The 21,185-nt window shown below is 37.7% G+C and overlaps 1 protein-coding gene across 2 annotated transcripts in view; it reads left to right on the top strand.

The window, feature by feature from the left end:
• The first annotated feature begins 1,083 nt into the window (after positions 1-1,083).
• The window catches only part of ANGPT1 (angiopoietin 1), a 273,027-nt gene continuing 252,925 nt past the window's right edge, over positions 1,084-21,185 (top strand). Inside the window, exon 1 of one of the 2 annotated variants that reach the window (XM_007537018.3) lies at positions 1,084-1,877. In XM_007537018.3, coding sequence (XP_007537080.1) covers positions 1,581-1,877 — 297 coding nt within the window. In that variant the 5' untranslated portion in view covers positions 1,084-1,580. The remainder of the gene's footprint in view (positions 1,878-21,185) is intronic. The other variant, XM_007537019.3, reaches the window with a different exon arrangement.

Raw genomic sequence — 21,185 nt, forward strand, 5'->3', positions numbered from 1 at the left:
CCCTGCCCCCAATTTCAAGACATGAGAATCATCTGTGACTTCTGTTGTTACAGAAAAACAACAGTAGAGAAAGTCCTTTCCCTAAAATCCCTCTCAGTTCCTGATGAAACCCTGCTCACAATTTTTCTGTGCAGCTAGTAAAGATCTCCATGCTGTGATCATAATTCTTTAACTAACACCTCTTCCTTATTGTTTACTATCCTTTTGCTCAAATACTTATACCCTACATTTGAAAATACACTTTCTTATTATTTTTCTCTTTTTTTTTTCCTTAATGAAAGCATACATTTGTTTTGTATAGACCTTTGTTAGCCCATTGGAACACCTGATAGGTTCGTTCAAAGATTTTTTTTCTCTGTGTAACCACAGGAAAAGAAAAAAAATGTACATCATTCATAACGATAATAAAGATAACCATAGCAACATCAAAAATATTGTGAAACACATGATTAGGTATTTTCTCAAGAATTAACGATTTTTAGGTCACTGTCTTAAATTGTCACTACACTGTTTCAGAAGGGAAATAGCTCAGTTAATATACACCAAACAGATAGGACTGCATTCCAATCAGTTTCATTTAAATCCACATGCCAGAAAGTACTTTGTTCTACTTAATTTAGTGTTCTGTATTTCTTTGAATGACAAATCATGAATTTTTTTCTACTAATTTGATCTCCTCTGATAATTTTTTCCAACTCTTAAAAATCATCACAGTGGAAGAATGACATTTTTGAACATGGTATTTACTGTTTTTCCTGTGTCATGAGTGAATTTGCTTTAAAAAAATAGCAATAAAGTCTATAGATTACCATCCCCTCTAACAAAAATAATTTCACTGTATGTATGACAATTGTCTCCTTCACATCCCCCATTCAACAGTAACTTTTAAAAACATACTGCTAATCTGCTAGACTTTAGTAGGTCAGCAAGCACACCCCAAAAGTGTATTAAGGTGGACTGCTCTATTTATTGATTCGCTGTGAATCTGCTATGGGCTGGAGGCAATTGTCTGGGGAAAGGGGTGGGAGGGCCATACATGATTGAGGTCATGCGCATCTAGCCAATTTGTAAGATGATCCCACTGCTCCAAGCCATCAGCAATCCTTAGCATAGGGGCACACTCATGCATTCCTGTCAAGTCATCTTGTGAAAGGCTGCCTGCTTCCAGCTTGGCTTGGATGTACAACCTTAATAAAACTCACTGAGGTCTGGGAGAAAATAGCAGATCTGCAGCAGATAGGATAGAGGAAAGGGTCTAGAATATGTACACGCAGCTGACTCAGGCAGACTCATGCTGAACGGTTACACAGAGAGGAAACAATAAATCTCAGTTACTAAGCAATAAATATCTCAAGTTTTTTAACTAGGGAGCTTGTTACAGTGACATAAAAAATCTATAACATTTAGAACAAAGTTAACAAATGGCAAGTTTTCTATGTTTCTTCTTCAAAAGCTTTGTCTGAGGGGATACAGTCAAACAAACAAGCAGCTTTTTACCTGAAATAAAGAACTCATTTAAAGGTCAGAAGAAAGGAGCAAGTTTGCAGGAGACACGGAGGAAAGAGAGTGCTGGCAGTACAATGACAGTTTTCCTTTCCTTTGCTTTCCTCGCTGCCATTCTGACTCACATAGGGTGCAGCAACCAGCGCCGAAGTCCAGACAACAGTGGGAGAAGATATAACCGGATTCAACATGGGCAATGTGCCTACACTTTCATTCTTCCAGAACATGACGGGAACTGTCGTGAGAGTACGACAGACCAGTACAACACAAATGCTCTGCAAAGAGATGCTCCACACGTGGAACCAGATTTCTCTTCCCAGAAACTTCAACATCTGGAACATGTGATGGAAAATTATACTCAGTGGCTGCAAAAAGTAAGTGATTGCTTTCGGTTTCTAATTGCATGGAGCCCTTTCTGTGCTTGTACTGCAGCTCACTTAGAGTTAGTTCTTTATTGGTGGTGGTGGGGGGGGGTGCATTTGTGTGTTAACCTTTTTGCTCCTGGGGGCAGTGTTTGCAAATGCAGGGCTCACTGCTCTCTGTATGTGACTGCATGGGTAAGCTAGATTCTGGTGACAACTCATTTGTGTCCCTAGCAATGGGACGATTTATTAAACAGGTCTTAGGCTCTCTTATTGAAAACTGAGGTTGAGGTCTTGTTCTCCTCCTCCTCCTCCTCCTCCTCCTCCTCCTCCTCCTCCTCCTCCTCCTCCTCTCATCCTCCTCCTTCTCCTCCTTCTCCTCTTCCTTCTCTTTTGAGGAGGAAGGCAGGTCCTAATAATTTTCAAAAAGGAAATATGCATCTTGAGCAAGGTGGTGAAAAAGAGAACAATAACAACACTAATTTAGGAGCAACTTTATTTTTAAAACAGGAACTTTTATGTAGCTCAGGTGAGAAATCATTAGACACTTTTTTTTCAACTGCTAGTGAAGTTCACACAGAATGACAGTGCATGTAAAGTGTAACATTTGATTAAGAAATAGTGTAAATTTGCAAAGGAAATTCAAATGCAGCAAGTAGTAGGATAGTGAGAATTCATTTCTATCATGTATTTTTTCTGTTCTTGAAAAAATCACAAAAGCATGTTTTAATATCTTGATAATTCATTAAGCAAGAGTTTATCACTATAAAAGGAGAAATTAAACCAGTGATAACAGTGCTCAAAGATGTGCACCTGTAGATTTGGACTGAACAAAATATGTAGTCTCTACTGTATTCCTCAACTACTCCTTCCTCAGGAAATTGTAGTTACAGACAGTTGTATGTGGGAAGTTAGTTATCAGGTAAATGCTAAGTATGCATTTAATACCAATTTCTGGAAGTCAAATTGAACAGCTTATTCAGTTTATTGCTCTGTGAACAACATAAATCTTAGTTCAAATATGCATATTCAAATTTGAATACACTTTCTGTATTATATTCTCTTTGATTTTTGTTTAATCATGTAACAGGTAAGTAGTAGATAAGGTATATTTAACTCTTAACACAAGTCTGTCAATGTACCCATTTGTGAAAAGCCTCCAAACTCCCCACCCTACAGGGATTTTTGCTCAAACTTCACTTGGTATATCTAGGTAGGAACACAACATGTCTTCTTTAAGTTAGTCATTTAGCAAAGCAAAACCTTTAAGAAGATTAAAAGATAAGGAAAGAACAAATGCTCTTTCTTGGTTCTTGTATGGTAACTGCTCATTTAGATCACTGTCCACTGAATCATGCCAAGTAATAGCTATTCTACCTTTGTCCACTAGGGACTGAACTAAGCTCGCTGTTACTTCATCTGACAAGCTAACTGAAAATTTAGCTGTAGTATTTCCAAACCTGGAATTTAGGTTAATATTTTAACTACAGGATATATATATATATATATATATATTGCAAACTGAAATCTTCAGACTTTTGATACTTGTAGTTTAAATTTCAGGCACTCATTAGAGCTGTAGTTTGTAATAGTTTATCTTTTTGTTTTGTTTTTTGAAAAAAATGTTTCTGCTGTACAAATGAGTTTTGTCAGAGAACTTATTACTGTCTTCAATGTACAAGTTATATATTATTAGTAAGAATTCAACAATGAGTTGAGAGTTCCTTGAATGGAGGGAGAGAAATTCAGTACTAAATTGTCTTGAATGAGTTATTCTACCAAAAAATGTATTTTGTTTGCTTAAAATGTACAATCAAAACGGTGATTCATATTAACAATAAATTTTATTTCTATGCAGTTATTTAGAAATGATTCTACTAGGCATAAATCATCTACATTTTGTGTGTTAATTTATGATGTAAAATATTTTGTTCTTGTTTGCATTATTCTTGGTCAATGGTTATAGCATAACTTTCAGTTTATTAACCAGACATAACTGAAAATGTCCTTTCATTACATTGACCCTTGTCAGTGTGAATCAAGCTAAATACATGCTGAAAATATTCCTGTTGGTGTGAGTCAGACCAGTTTGGCTCCACTATTGTCTGTTTAAATTTGCATATCTTTTGTTGTTCTTAATTCTATTGGTCTGAGGATCAAGAAACCAAATAAATGTATTCAGTAAAGAACTTGCTAAAAGCACTCATAAATTTCCCTTAGTTAGATGTTTTCTTCACTTCAAGTTCAAATACATTTCATGCAATGTATTTATTTTGATAATTCAAATGAAAATCTTTAACTGTAGCCATTTAGTATGACTAGTAAGTACTGCAATTTGATCTCCTCCTGTTTCAATACTAAGTAGTTGTGATAGCATAAGAAACAATGTATTGAAGAATTTAACTAATTCATTTAACTAATTCAATGTACTGAAGAATTTAACTAATTCATTTAATTCAAAAACTGGTCAAAGCACAGTGGTTGCAGTGCACCTCATGGCATCACTATCAGGACTGTTTCTGATCCAGAGTAAAGTGTGTGCTATCCCTGGCGGATACAGCTACATGATTTATATCAATCCATTGTTGTTGTTGTTTCTTAATATTTATTTATTTCCTTTTGTTGCCCTGGTTGTTTTTTGTTGCTGTAGTTATTATTGATGTTGTCATTGTTGGATAGGACAGAGAGAAATGGAGAGGGGAGGGGAAGACAGAGAGGGGAAGAGAAACACTTGTAGACCTGCTTCACTGCTTGTGAAGCAACTCCCCTGCAGGTGGGGAGCCAGGGGATCCAACCGGGATCCTTATGTTGGTCCTTGTGCTTTGTGTCACCTGTGCTTAACCCACTGCACTACCGCCTGACTTTTTGTTACTTTTTAATTTGACTTTCTGAAGTCTTTTAAGTTTATAATATACTGCTCATCACTAGAAGTCACTTTACAAGATTCCTACATCTCATTCTTCAATTTTTCTGAACAAGCTGAAAAGCAAGATAGGAAAGAACTTAAAGGCTGTTCTGTTTATCATAACTGTTATAACACTGATTTCTTGATGTGAGGAATTGAATTCAAGGACATCAGTCCCCTGTGATAACTTATTAGCATGGCATATGTTGGTTAATAGCACTAACCTCACTTTTCAGATGGAAAAGAACACTATTAAAAACAGGCTAAGAACTAAAAAAAAATAAGAAGAATAGGCTACACAATTTTATTGGATGAAACACTTGTTTTTATTTCTAGGCTTGGCTTCTATTATATATCTTTTTTTTTCTCCTTAAAATTATTATCAAACTATACCCAATGCCTAAGAGGAGCCCAGACCTTGAAATAGTAGCAATAAAAATAAATAGCCTTGTGTCAATTGTTAATGATACGTTCCTGTTTTTCTGTTATAAAGAAACATGTTGACTTAATGTCTACTCCACAGCCAGTGCTCCTAGCACGGATATTTTATTTTGTTTACATTGTGACATATATAAACTATTCTTATTGTAAATATATTATATTCTGGGATTGGAGGAGTCCTGTTGTGTCTTTGCCAAATGATGTTTGTTTGTTTGGGGGTTCCAAGTATAAATAATAAGTCAAAATTATGTAACAGAGATAAGTGTCTACTTGCTATAAATGTTTCATACTGGCAAAAATGTATGAGTTAACTATTAATATAGATTGTACTTATATATCTCTGCATTTTGATATATTAAGAAAATAAAAACTTTTAATGGCCAGGTGATGGTGCACCTAATTGAATGCAAATGTTACAATGTGCAAGAACTCCCTGTCCCCACCTACAGGGGCTTCATTAGTGGTGAAGCAAAGCTGCAAGTGTCTCTCTGTTTCACTCCCCTCTCAATTTCTCTCTGTCTCTATCCAGCAATAAATAAAGTAAAATTTAAAAAGAATTAAAATATGACTAATACATGAAACAAAATAGTGACAATGATATTTTGAAACCCAGTATGTTATAAACATTAACTCATATTATTATCAACTAGCATGTTATTGCATAACACCATGTTTACCTAATGCAATATCCCTAGGACTTAGAACAGTAGTAAATTATAGAAAATAGATAGGGAGTCTGGTGGTAGCACAGCAGGTTAAGCGCACATGGCACAAAGCACAAGGACTGGCAGAAGGATTCTGGTTCGAGTCCCCTGCAGTAGAGTTGCTTCACAGGCGGTGAAGCAGGTTTGCAGATGTCTATCTTTCTCTCGCATTCTCTGTCTTCCCCTTCTCTCTGCATTTCTCTCTGTCCTACCTAACAATGACGACATCAATAATAACTACAACAATTAAAATAAAAGAAAATAGATAATAAATATCTATTCAATGGGGACCAGGCAGTAGCACACTGGTTAAGTACACACATTACACTGTGCAAGGACCCAGGTTCAATGCCCTGGTCCCCACCTGCAGGGGGAAGGCTTCTTGAGTGGTGAAGCAAGGCTTCATATGTCTCTCTGTCTCTTTCCCTCTCTCTGTCTCCCTCTCCTCTCTCAAATTTTCTCTAGTAATAAGTAAATAAACACATAAATAATCTATTCAATGAATAAATGCGTTTTCTCTGTGTTACAATCTGTACTTGAGTATATACTTGTAACTTATTTTTCCATAACTTAAATCCTTAAATAACTATAAATTGTCCTTTGGGCAAAAACTACTTATAACTCCTATTTTTCTTTTTCTTTTTTAATTAGTTAAAGCAATATTAGATTGATGGGGAGAAGAGAGTTAACTGAGTAGGCTATGTGCCTTGCCATGAATGCAGTGCAGGTTTGAACCTGGCTCCACACAGGAATGCCATTGCACCAGGGATGCTCTGTTGCTATGTTGTGTCTTCCTCTTTCTTTTGTATATCTATATGAAAAATTCCCAAGAGTGGTGAAATTACACATGAACTGGACTCCAACTCTGCAAAACAAAGAATGACAACAACAAATAGGGGCTGGACAGTGGCACACCAGTACATAGTACAAAGCATAAGAACCCATGCGGAGATCCAGGGTTGAGTCCCTGGCTTCCCACCTGCAGGGGGGTTACTTAACAAGTGGTCAAGCGGGTCTGCAGGTATTATCTTTCTCTCTCCCTATCTTCCCCTTCCTTCTCAATTTCTCTCTGTCCTATCCAATAAAATAAATAAATAAATAAAAATTTTAAGAAAAGGAAAAAAAATGGCTGTGGGACTCGGTGGTGCTGCATCTGGGTGAACACACATATTATAATGCGTAAGGACCCAGGTTTAAGCCTCCAGACCCTACCTGCAGGGGGAAAGCATCACGAGCTGTGAAGCAGGTGTGCAAGTGTCTCTCTGTCTCTCTCCCCCTCTATCACCCCCTTCCCACTCGGATTCTGGTGGTTTCTATCCAATAAATAAAGATAATACAAACAAAGTTTTAAAAAATGGCTGCCTAGAACGGTGGATCTGTACTGTCGGCACTGAGCCCTAGTGATAACCCTGGAGGCAAAAATAAATAAATGAATGAATGAATAAATAAATAAATAATACAGGATTCAGACTAATTGGCTGTTAATTACTCAAATTGTTCCTAACTGATAGCCTAGGATCTTGAAAACTTCTACAGTCACTCCATATTGTTCTTTTTTTTTTTTAAGTCTTTATTTATTGGATAAGGATAGTCAGAAATTGAGAGGGAAGGGGGAGATAGAGCTGAAGAGAGACACCTGCAGCACAGCTTCACGACTAGCAAAGCTTTCCCCCTGCAAGTGGGGATCAGGGGCTCGAACCTGGGTCCTTGTGCACAGAAACATGTTTAATCCAACAGGTGCGCCACCACCTGGCTCTACTCCATATTATTATTAGTTATTCTTTTTAAGGGTTATTTTATTTTATCTTATTTTATTTTTAATTAATCTGTTTTGTTTGTGATAAAGATAGTAAGACAAAGAGAGAATGAAAGAGACCTCAGCACCAAAGCTTTCTTCTGCAGTGAGGTTTGGGTTCAAACCTGCATTGCATGTATGGCAAAACAGCAAACTGTCCAAGTGAGCTATTTCACTGCCTTGGTTATTCTTTAAGGATTATTTTTGTTGCCAGTTATCCAGGAAGCCACCTGACACAATTTCCCTGCAAGTTCTCAATGTTATCACAGTATGTTGCATGTGTCATATGAGTATAACATGTCTATTTTATGCCACCAGTTGTATTTATATTGTTTCTTTTGAAGTCTGTTTCTCTACAGACTTGTGAGTTCCTTAAGTATTGTGAATGCCTCCCTTAGCATTCCCAATATGTTTATGGATCTGAGAACTGTCTCTTTTATAATAAGTGATATATTTTTTAATTAAGTACTCAGGTATCTGATACTAGGTATAGATAGAATAACTTAAGTTCAAGAAACATGAAACAGATATCAGATGCTAAGATTTGCTTAAAGCCTTCCGTTTTTGATGTCTAGAACTTGAAAGTCAACTGGATATTCTTTGGGATGTGAAACAATTTTGTACTTCCAGGTCAACATGTAACAATGGTATATATTTACAGGTAATATAGGAACTGGCTTATTTGTGAATTGTTTTGGTAGCTGGTGACTGTCATATTAAGCCAGAGATGAGTTTTGTTTTTCATTTGCACTTGTCAGGGCATTTTCTGAATCTGTGAAATAAGCAGAGTTGGTAATTGTGATTTTATAAGTTTGTCACTAAACTTGAAGAAAACAAAACAAAAAAGTGTGTGTGTGTGTGTGTGTGTGTGTGTGTGTGTGTGTGTGTGTGTGTGTGTGTGTGTGTGAAAAATGGCAGTTACCAAGAAAGTAGGATTAATTTATTTTAAATCTAGTGGTAGAAATGTTCCCACCAACTTCATTTAGAGACTAATCCTTGACTACTGTTTTTAAATTATTATCTTTTATTTTTTGATAGAGGTAACAAGAAGTTGAGAGGAAGTGTGTGTGTGTGTGTGTGTGTGTGTGTGTGTGTGTGAGAGAGAGAGAGAGAGAGAGAGAGAGAGAGAGAGAGACCCATAGGCACTGCTTCACCACTTGCAAAGCTTTTCCCCTGCAAGTGGGACCAGGGGCTTGAACTTGGGTTCTTGCACATTGTAACATGTTTGCTTAACCAGGTGTGTCACCACCTGAGCCCCCTCCCCCAGATTTTCAAACCAAGTAGGACTTCTTTTGCTAATAACCTTCTGTTAATTTTTCTACTAATACTCATTTATGGTCTTTATTTTAAAATCATAAGGTCTTAGAAGACATAAAAGTCTTTCCAGATGCTACAAGTTGGACACCTGGAGAAACAGCAGCCTTTGGGTTTCTTTGTAGGTTGGAACATTTTTCTCTTGAAACTGTCTGCCTTGACACAGCTTAGGTTTTATGATCATGCATAGCAAGTCTACCCTTCTGTGCTGCTTAATTACCGCTGTCCCATTTTAATAATGAACTTTCTTCAAGGAGCACCCATCTCAAGTAATTATTGGTTCCATGTAATTTGACACAAAAAAAGAGTGCGTCAAATTTTTTTGCCCCTTAAACTCTCCCTAAAATTTCTCATTACGTGGGAATAAGACCTAGATTCTTTACAGGACCTGGTAATGGCAAACCTAGTTAACCTATGACTATGCTCAAGGACCTGGGTCCCCACTTGTGGTGGTGTGTGCGGGACTGAAGCTTCCTGGGCAGTGAAGTAGTACTTCAGCTGTCTTTCTTTCTCCTTTTCTACATCCTCCTCCTCTCTCAGCTTTCCTAACAAGTAAAGCAACAGAGAAAAAAAGGAAAAACTGGCCACCAGAAGCAATAAATTCACTGGCTTGGCACAGATCCCCAGTGATAACCGTGGTGGCAAAACAAAAACAAAGCAAACACAACCAAAACCAAATCCAGAACTAAACCAAACAAAACCCTTAAAATCCTTCCAATTACATTTCGGTATGTTCTACTATACTATACTATACTATACTGCTATTTAACACCTTCCTTCATTTTAGACACGGAATTATTCATTTTATTTCTCCAACAGATAAGTTTATTTCATTTTTTAAATTTCTTTATTGCGGGGTTAATGGTTTACAGTTGACAGTAAAATACAAAAGTTTGTATATGTATAATATTTCCCAGTTTTCCATATAACAGTTCAACCCCATCTAGGTCCCCTTCTGCCATCATGTTCCAGGACTTGAACCCTCCCTCTCACACAGTCTTTATTTATTTATTTATTTAAGAATTTATTTATATATTCATGAGAAAGATAAGCAGGGAGAGAAAGAACCCGACATCACTCTGGTTCTTGTGTTGCCAGGGATTGAACTCAGGACCTCATGGTTGAGAATCTAGTGCTTTATGCTTAGTGTTTTCCCTTCTGATCTTGTTTTTCAACTTCTACCTATGAGTGAGTTCATCTCATATTCATCCATTTGTTTCTAACTTATTTCACTTAGCATGATTCCTTCAAGCTCCTTCTAAGATAGGCTGAAAATGGTGAAATCACTACTTTTAATAGCTGAGTAATATTCCGTTATGTATATATACCACAACTTGCTCAGCCACTCATCTGTTGTTGGACACCTGAGTTGTTTCCAGGTTTTGGCTATTATAAATTGTGCTGCTATGAACATAGGTACACAGGAATCGTTTTGGATGGGTGTGTTTGGTTCCTTAGGATATATCTCCAGGAGAGGAATTGCAGGGTCATAGAGTAGGTTCGCATCTAGCCTTCTGAGAGTTCTCCACACTGCTCTCACAGGGGGTGGACCAATTGATATTGCCACCAGCTACATAGGTGGGTTCCTTTGCCCCCAAAACCTCTCCAGCACTTGTTGCTGCTACCTTTTCTGATATATGGTATTCTCACAGGAGAGAACTGGAGTGAACAGGAGTGAACATTGCTGCCTTTATTTGCATTTCTCTGACAGTCAATGACTTTATTGGCTTTCTGGATCTCCCCTATGGTGGATATACTATTCATATCTTCTCCCCAGTTTTGGGTGGAGTGATGATGATTATTGTTTGTTGTTTGTTGTTGTTGTTGCTAAATTTGGTGAGCTCTTTATATATTTAGGTTATTAGACTCTTGTCTGATGTACATCATGTAAAGAACTCCCATTCTGTGGGAGGTCTATTTGTTTGGTTAGTGGCATCTTTTGCTGTGTAGAAACTTTTAATTTGATGTGGTACCATTGGCTTATTTTTTTTATTTAGTCTCTGTAATTGGATTTGTGTCATTGAAGATGCCTTTCAAATTTAGACAGAATAGAGTTTTGCAAATACTATCCCATAAGTATTTGATAGTTTTTGTCCTACATCCAAGTCCTTGATCCATTTGGAATTTACTTTTATGTTATGTGAAATAGAGTGGTTCAGTTTCATTCTTCTGCATATTTCTGCCCAATGTTTTCAGATAAGCTTATTTCTATCACAAGAGTTTGTATGCTGCTTATTCAACTCCAGGTCTTGACATGAATAGTTCCTTTTGACATGAATAGTCTCCTCTTTGCTCAGAAATCTCATAATACCTTCTCTTCTTTGAGCATCAGTATCTATCATCTTCCCCTACTGTAAGTGATCTATCTTGTGATACTGTTCATGGCATTTGGCACTATGTACTTTACTCCTTCTTGTATACCACATTACTTAGTCTTTCTCTATCAGAAAAGTAAATTTTAGGACTGGCAAGATAGTTCACCTAGATTTACAGTGCACCTGCTCTGTCATGTGTGTGACCAAACCTCAGACTTGGTCCCCATTCACCTGGAGGAAACTTCAGTACAAACCTCAGACTTGGTCCCCATTCACCTGGAGGAAACTTCAGTACAGTGGTGCCTCTCTGTCTCTTACCTATCTGAAAAAAAGTCAGCTTGGAATGGTAAAGACCCCGGGATTACAAAAAATAAAGAATGAGTTCGGCCAGTGGTGTACCTGGTTAAGTGCATATGGTACTAAGCCCAGGGGCCTGCGCAAGGAACCAGATTGTAGCTCCCAGCTCCCCACTTTCAGGGGGGATGTTTCACAGGTTGTGAAGTAAATCTGAAGGTGTCTATCTTTCTCTCTTTTTCTCTATCTCCTTCTCCTCTCTCAATTTTCCTTTGTTCTGTCTAGTAAAACGGATAAAAAAAAAAAAAGGTCTCCAGGAGCAGTGAATTCATAGTGCCAGCACTGAGACCCAATGATAACCGTGGAGGCAAATAAATAAATAAGTAAAATGTTATAAGCAGTCTTCTTCTATTTCACCCTTTGTAGCATATCTAACTCTCAAAAGAGTAAGTAGTAAACATCGGGCCAAATGCCATGAAGTCTGTAAAACTTCAAATATTTGCAGAATATATTCTGGAAAATCTTGTGCTCTGTGAGGTAAAAATTATGCCTTGCTTGCTCAGTAGTTTTATATATATATATATTTTTTTCCTTTTGTTGTTCTTATTTTTTATTGTTGTAGTTATTATTGTTGATGTTATTGATGTCCTCGTTGTTAGATAGGACACAGAGAAATGGAGAGATTAGGGGAAAGCAGAGAGGGGGAGAGAAAGATAGACACCTGCAGACCTGCTTCACTGTCTGTGAAGTGACTTCCTTGCAGGTGAGGAGCCAGGGGCTCAAACTGAGATCCTTATGCTGGTCCTTGCACTTGGCGCCACATGCGCTTAACCTGTTGCGCTACTGCCCGACTCCCCACTAGTTCTTATTTACCATTTTTGATAGCAGATTTATATTTCTAGCACAAAATCTGAAAAAAATGGGCATATATGCTTTCTTTGCATTTCTTTCTTTTTCTTCTACTGGAGCTTGGTACCTGCATGACTCTATTGTTGCTGGTGGCTATTTTTTGACAGAGAGAGAGAGAAAGAGAGAGAGAAAAAGAGAGATAGGGTGGCAGGCAGAAGTAAGGAGAGACACTTAAAACACTCCTTCACTGTTTATAAAGCATCTTCCCTGCAGGATGGGATGGGGCTCTTGAACCCAGGTCCTCATTCATGTTAACATGTGCAACTCTACCAGTTAAGTCAATGCCCAGCCCCAACAAGAATATTTTATGTACTTTTTAATTCTCTTTAAAAGTGAGAGAAAGAGAATGCAAAGGAGAAAGTAAGCGAGAAACCTTTGTTCATGACAGTGCCAGGTATGGAATCTGGAGTCTTTTAAGGCTCAGGTATGCAAATTCTATATATTAATGCTTAGTTACTTCCCTGACCCAAGAATGTTCTTTAAAAAAACTAAATAGATTGGTGTATTGCACCAAAGTAAAGACTCTGGGGTTTAGCTGGAGGTTTCAGGCCCTGGAACATCAAAACAGAGGAGGACCTAGTGGCGGTTGAATTGTTATGTGGAAAACTAGGAAATGTTACACATGTACCAACTACTACTGTATTTTACTGTTGACTGCAAACCATTAATCTCCCAATAAAGACATAAAAAAATCTAAATAAAAATAACTGAATTCCATGGCCAGATGTTTTTCAATTTCATTAAATATGCATGGGGCCCAGCTGGTGGCACACCTAGTTCAGCCCACATTCAATGCACAAGGACCCAGGTTCAAGCCCCCATCGCCACCTGCAGGAGGAAAGCTTTGCAAGTGGCAAATCAGTGCTGCAAGTGTCTCTCTATCTCTCTTCCTAGCTCCTCCTTCTCTCTCAATTTCTGGCTGTCTCTATCAAATAAATAAATATAATTTTTAAAAATTACTTAAATATGCATATGAAAATAAGACTAAATCATCTATCATACTTTTACCCTGTTAGCCGGTGGAATTTTAATTAATCTTGAGTTTCCACACATTATATCAAGGTTTCGCTAAATATGGACCTCAGAGGAAATCTTGCCTACTATATGTATTGATAAAGTTTTATCGGAATACAACTGCATTTATTCCTTTAAAAAAAAAACTTTTTTAAAGTACTTTTTTTATATTTATTTTATTTATTTTTTCCCTTGTTTTATTGTTGAAGTTATTATTGTTGTTGTTGTTGTTGTTGGATAGGACAGAGAGAAATGGAGAGAGGGAGGGGAAGACAGAGAGGAGGAGAGAAAGATAGACACCTGCAGACCTGCTTCACCGCCTGTGAAGCGACTCCCCTGCAGGTGGGGAGCCGGGGTTCGAACCGGGATTCTTATGCCGGTCTTTGTGCTTTGCGCCACCTGTGCTTAGCCCGCTGTACTACAGCCCGACTCCCAAAAAAAAACTCTTAAGGGGGCCAGGTGGTGGTGCAGCAGGTTAAGCACACATGGCATAAAGCACAAGCACTGGAGTAAGGATCCTGGTTGGAGTCCCGGGCTCCCCACCTCCGGTGGGGGGGCAGGCAGGCGGTGAAGCAGGTCTGCAGGTGTCTATCTTTCTCTCCCCCTCTCTGTCTTTCCCTCCTTTCTCGATTTCTGTCCTATTTAAGAACAACAATAATAACAACGGCGATAAACAACAAGGGCAACAAAAGGGAAAAATAAATAAACAAATAAAAACTTTTATTTGCTATAAATAGAAATTGAGAGGGAAAGGAGAGGTCAAGAGAGACAGAGAGACAACTGCAGCCTTGCTTCACTACATGTAAAGCTTTCCCCCTGTAGGTGGGGATCAGGGGCTTGAATCTGGGGCCTTTGTGCACTGTAATACATCTGCTTAACTAGGTGCGCCACCACGCGGCCCCTCCTTTTTATATCATCTATGCACTTAAGCCTCATTGGATCAAAGTCACATCTATTGTGTATTGCTTCTGACTACTTTCTTCCTACAGAGTTTAGGAGTTGCATCAGAGAGCCATGATCCACATTGCATCAGATGCGATATATCTAGTAATCTAAGTAAATTGTACAAAACTTTGCTAGCTTCTAATCTGCACTATAAGAGTAGTATAGTATTAATGTTGAGACAATTGTGAGTTAACTGATGAGATTTGTTGTACAGGGGAAAGACTGACCTTCAGGAGGCAAGTAATCTTTAGTTCCATGCCATCTGGCAAAGAACCTGACCAAGCCAAAATTTTGACATGGTATTTGGAGATGCTGTGAGGTGACATGTTATAAAAACACAGTCAGGAGCATTTATTATTATTATTATCATCATTTGCTTGTTATTTCTTTAGTTCATCATTCTGTAAAGCAAGCAAACAACTATTACTAAAGCAAATATATGTTTAAAAAAGAAGTGACTTGAATAGCAATGCATATTAGTACAATACATTTTAGCCACACTGAGGGGAAAAGATATCTCTGTGTTAGGGTCCTCTGCTTTATAAACATATTTTATCCTCTTGCTTGTGGCAATCACAAGACTGTTGACAAAACATCAGGGGCATTATAATTTCTTTTTTTTTTTTAATTTTTAATTTTTTTTTTATTTAAGAAAGGATTAATTAACAAAACCATAGGGTAGGAGGGGTACAACTCCACACAATTCCCACCACCCAATCTCCATATCCCATCCCCTCCCCCGATAGCTTTCCCATTCTCTATCCCTCTGGGAGCATGGACCCAGGGTCCTTGTGGGTTGCAGAAGGCAGAAGGTCTGGCTTCTGTAATTGCTTCCCCGCTGAACATGGGCGTTGACTGGTCGGTCCATACTCCCAGTCTGCCTCTCTCTTTCCCTAGTAGGGTGGGTCTCTGGGGAAGCTGAGCTCCAGGACATATTGGTGGGGTCTTCAATCCAGGGAAGCCTGGCCGGCATCCTGATGACACCTGGAACCTGGTGACTGAAAAGAGAGTTAACATACAAAGCCAAACAAATTGTTGAGCAATCATGGACCCAAAGCTTGGAAAAGTGGAGAGGAAGTATTAGGGAGGTACTCACTGCAAACTCTAGTGTACTTCTGCTTTCTTACTTTGGTGCCATACTTCTAATTTCTTAGAAATGGGAGTTCAGCTCAGTTTCTTGTATTCAGTCCACAGTATTTAAAAAAAATCTCCCCACCCCACCAGCCCTTCCCCACCCCCTGTCATTTACTTTATAAACATTACAAGTGTTTCCACTTGTGTAGAAGATGAGACAGGAGGAGCAACAAGTAGGTGGTTCAGCTCTAATACCCAGCTTTAGTCTCCTCTATGTTATAATTTTCTAGTTAAGGAGGTTTTAGTTTCATTATGCAGTGATCTTGTCTTTGTGTGGAAACATTAGCAGCTTTCTCCCAGGCCTTGTCTCCTCTTTCTGCTTCTTCTTTTCCATTTTTTTTTTTAAATACCACAAGCTATATTGTGTCATTTGCGTAGATGCACAGCACTAATTACAGTCTGAGTCATCCTCGCCTTTTGTTCCAGCACAAGATTACCATTTGCTGTGAAGTTGAGATTTTTCAAATTCTCTTTGTTTCTGGTGCTGTGGTCTGAGTGGGGAGGACCTTGGAGGGTTTATTTTCCTTTACAAAGTATACAAAAGCTGTGCCCCCTCCCTTATCAAAGAATTTCTAAGGAATGAACCTTTCCACAAATTATCATTTCTTTATATTTGCAAGCTCTATACCTGATTTTTTTCAAATCCTTTCATAAAATTAAGGAAAATAAGAGGGTTCCAAGTTTAGTTTCAGATGTGGATCTAGATACTTTTATTTCTTCTGTCAAACAAATAAGAAGTTACAATGGGGGGGGGGGGGAGTTAGATAGCATAGTGGTTACACAAAGAGACTCTTTTTGCCTGAGGCTCTAAAGTCCCAGGTACAATTCCATGCACCACCATAAGCCAGAGCTGATTAGTGCTCTGATTTAAAAAAAAAAAAAAAAAAAAAAAAACTTAAAATTGAGCATCAGGTTCTATCAGCTCAACCTTCCAAACTATCCTATGTCTCTTCTTTTGCCAGAGAGAGAGAGAGAGAGAGAGAGAGAGAGAGAGAAAGCCGAACACTCTGTTTTGTATAGCCCTAAGGATGAAAGTCACACTTGGCCAAATTCAGAGCAGTATTGCTAAGTTACTTACCAGACCAGTCAATAAATGAATTTCATGTGAAAGGCTTATTTATTTTATGGGAGAGATCAGAGCATTGATCTTCTTTGGCATATGTGATGCTAAAGAATTAATCAGGATCCTCAAGTTTACCCTACATTCTCTTCACTGAGCCTCTTTCTCAGCCATAAATGAATAAATTTTAGCTACATTTTTACAATGAAAACTTATTGGGATTGGGTGATGGCACATTTGGTTAAGGGCACACATTACCACAGGTAAGGACCTGGGTTCGAGCCTTTAATCTCCACTTACAGGGAGAAAGCTTCATGAGTGGTGAAGCATTGCTGCAAGTATTTCTATCTCTCTTCCTCTCTAGCTTTTCCTTCCCTCTTGATTTCTAGCTGTCCTTATCCAATAAATAAAGATGATAAAAAATTTAAAGAAACCTTATTAAGAAGAAATTCAGCATGTAATCTTGAAGTAAATTAGGGGTGAAAGGAGAAATGATGTTCTGCTGTGATCCTTTTCCTGAAGCATAGCTCAAGGACTTATATACAGTCAAAGAAATACAATTTCAAAATGACTTTAATATCCCAATCACATAAGAAGTTGTTATATGGGCAAAGGTGGTCAAATTTAATCTGCTGGCAGGCAGGAAGAAACATAACACTTGATACTTTGAATATTGTTGGCAAGCTGGTAGCTGGGGCTAAAATGTCCAAATCTGCCATAGGTGATAGAGATTGATTTGAGATTATTGTGTGTAGAATGTGAAAATTCAACCTCTATAAAGAACTCCTACAGTTCAACAAGAATGAAAAGAACAACCCAATTAAAAAATGAGCAGAAAATATGAACAGTACTTTAAAGAAGAGCTGCACAAAGCCCACAGACATATGCAGAAATACTACAATTCACTCACCATCTGAGAAATGCAAATTAAAACCACATTGATATTCCACCTCACACCTGTAAGAATAGGTTCCACTAATAAAATAAGAGAATGTAAGTGTTGGAGAGGATGTGGAGAGAGAGAGGAACTCTATTACACTGCTGGTGGGAATGTAAACTGGTACAATCACTATGGAGAACAGTATAGAGAATCCTTAAGCAAATACAAATGGAAATGCCACATGACCCAGCAATTCCAGTACAAGGCATATACCCAAAAGATATAATAACACTGATTCAAAGGGATAATTGCACCTCCATGTTCATAATGGTTTTATTCACAATAGCAAAAACATGAAAACAACCAAAATGCCCTTTCACAGATGACTAGGTAAAATAGTTATGGGACATGTACTCAATGGAATATTATGTAGCAATAAAAGGGATGATATTGTAGCTTCTGGAATAGAGTGGATGGACTTAAAGACCATGATGCTCAATGAAGCAAGTAAGGAGGTGAAGGACAACTACAGAATAGTTTCACTCATACGTGGAAAATAGACAATTGAATATACAGATGTGAAAAAAACAAACTATACAAGTCCAAAAAGGATGACAGAGGACCTAGTGGGGGTTGTATTGTTATATGGAAAACTGAGAAATGTTATGCATGTACTAACTATTGTATTCACTGTTGAATGTAAAACATTAATTCCCCAAAAAAGAAATTAAAAAAAATCTATCAATCTACTTTTAAGACTGTAGGAGAACTGTAGTGGTTATCTGTGAGTGTGGGAATGACACAGACCTTTGGTAATGATAGTAGTGAAACAAATAAATAAAATTTAAAAAATGTGAAAATTCAGATTATTTTAAAATGACTCTTAAAAAACTTTAGTTCCATTCATCTTTAACATGGCCAGATTTGTTAAGATGATAGAAACTCCTTTGATAATTTGTAGCATGTATATCACTTAGTATATATCTTAAATTATCTAATTTATTAATAGTTTGTATTTCTCTCATTTAAATGTAAGAACATGCATTACCTAATTATTGAATATATCCAACTATAATATTCATTTATGACAGAATTTTTTTGTTACGGATGGTGAAAGGAAATATGGCTTTCTAACAGGAATTTTTATATTTTCAGAGTTTTCTGACCAACTTTTTTATTAGTGATTTAATAATGGTTAACAAAATTGTAAGATAACAGGGGTACAATTTCATGTAGTTCCCACCACAAGAGTTCTGCGTCCTATCCCCTCCACTGGAAGCTCCCCTATTTTTTATCCTTCTGGGAGTGTGGGCAAAAATTCTTTTGGGGGTGCAGAAAGTGGGAGTTTTTGCTTCTATAATTGCTTCTCTATTAGGCATGGATGTTGGCAGGTAGATCCTACCCCCAACCTGTTTCTGTCTTTCACTAGTGGGGTAGAGCTCAGGAGAAGTGAGACTTCAGGATACATTGGTAAAGTTATCTGCCTACGAAAGTCAGGTTCGATTTATAGTAGCATCTTCAACTTTAGTAATTTTTTCCTGAGCCTGACAGCTAACATTCAGATGGACTAAAAATACTATCTTGGAAGATGGTGTCACATTTGAGAATAAGGCTAGAAAGCTGACAAACTTCTTTTGTTAGACTTACATAGCTAGTCTTTGCTTTTAACTATTATAGTTGGCACCTAACTAGAATAGGAACTTCAGAACTGACATTTTTTCTAATATAAGTATGTTAGTATATTATTTTTCCCTTTTGTTGCCATTTTTGTTGTTGTTATAGTTATTGTTGTTATTGATGTAGTCTTTGTTAGATAGGAGGGAGAGAAATGGAGAGAGGAGGGGAAGACAGAGAAGGGGAGAGTAAGATAGAGACCTGCAAACCTGCTTCACCTCCTGTGAAACCACTCCCCTGTAGGTGGGGAGCCCGGGGCTCAAACCTGGATCCTTAAGATGGCCATTGCACTTCACGCCATGTGCACTTAACCTGCTGTACTACCTCCCAACTCCCACATGTTAGTATTTTTAAAGATATTTGATAGTACTGTGAAGTTTAATTTAGTCAAAATTAGTAAAACCGTCATGAATTCACTGTGAAAACACATATAAATTGTGACTTTTTATAAGGTGCAGAAAAGGAATAAACCAGTGATGATAATACCATGATTCTATTGCTTTGTGAAAATTTTACTCTTTTATCTGAAAAAAGTAAGTCAATCTGGAGTGGCAAAGCCCTAGAAACAACTATGGTTTACCTGATAAACCCTGGCATGTGCATGCCGCAGACTCCTGGCTCTAGTCCAGTGTCACACGTATAGGAGTGGTGCTTTGGCTTTCCTTTCCTTCTGTCTCTCTTGCTCTTGCTTGTAACTTAATAAGTTTAGTATTATACACAATTATAATGCAAGGACGTTACATTTACTTTCATATATAGTACACACCAAATCAACCGTCAAGTTCTAATCAACTCAACGTACAAAGAGTTAACATACAAAGCCAAACAAATTGTTGAGCAATCATGGACCCAAAGCTTGGAATAGTGGAGAGGAGGTGTTGGGGGGTACTCACTGCAAACTCTAGTGTACTTCTGCTTTCAGCTATATATTTTGCATTAGTTTATGGATACGTGTGAACATATGCTCTCTCTCACAGAAACTGGTGTATATCTAGGTTTTGGGACTTTGTTAGAAAGTGATCCACCTGGGATGGAATTAGAGAATGCTATGAAAGGAAAGGTCTCACCCGAGTAATGAAGCTGAAGGGTTGTCATTCCACACCTGAAGTCTCTGGACACAGTCTGAGCTGAAGCATGTTGAGGTGGCAATCGTTGCGTTGATGTTGCTGCCCTTCTTAAAAACATTCTGTGGTTTTCATCTCATCTGAAGCATAACACAAAACCCTCACTTTGAAGTCTCTCTTTGGCAGGAAAGGTAGATCAGTGGGAAGAGTACAGGATTAGCATGTATGGGTTTGATTCCTAACACCAGAGTGCTGCTATGCTCTCTCTCTTTCTCTCACTCTCTTTCAATCCCCCTCTGCCAATCCATTTCTCTCTTTCTCTTTTATAGTTATAAAATAAATAAATATTTCAAAGAAAATCTATTTTAACTAGTCAGAGAAGCAGAGCAGAAAGTAAAATATGTATGTTTCTTAAGCCTGGGACCTCCGATTCTATACATGGCACCGCATATGATTAAGGTGGTCCCCTGGTCTCTAGATCCACTCTCATAAATTAAATAAACCTTTAAACCCCAGCCCCCAAATAAAAACTTAATGAGTTTTAAATCTTCATAAAAGGAAATGAATGGTCTAACACTTTTTATGGCTTCTTAACGGTTTGATTTTTTTTTGTTTTGTTTTTGTTTTTGTTTTTTCAAATTCCAGCTTACATATTCTATTCTTTTTTTAAATTATATTTATTTATGTTTCCTTTTTTGTTGCCTTTTTTTTGTTGTTACTGATACCATTGTTGTTAGATAAGACAGAGAGAAATGGAGAGAGGAGGGGAAGACAGAGACGGGGAGAGAAAGATAGACACCTGCAGACCTGCTTCACCACCTGTGAAGTGACTCCCCTGCAGGTGGGGAGCTCGGGATCTTGAACCCACGTCT

This window comes from Erinaceus europaeus, chromosome 1 (assembly GCF_950295315.1).
Source record: "Erinaceus europaeus chromosome 1, mEriEur2.1, whole genome shotgun sequence".
Taxonomy (NCBI): Eukaryota; Metazoa; Chordata; class Mammalia; order Eulipotyphla; family Erinaceidae; genus Erinaceus; species Erinaceus europaeus.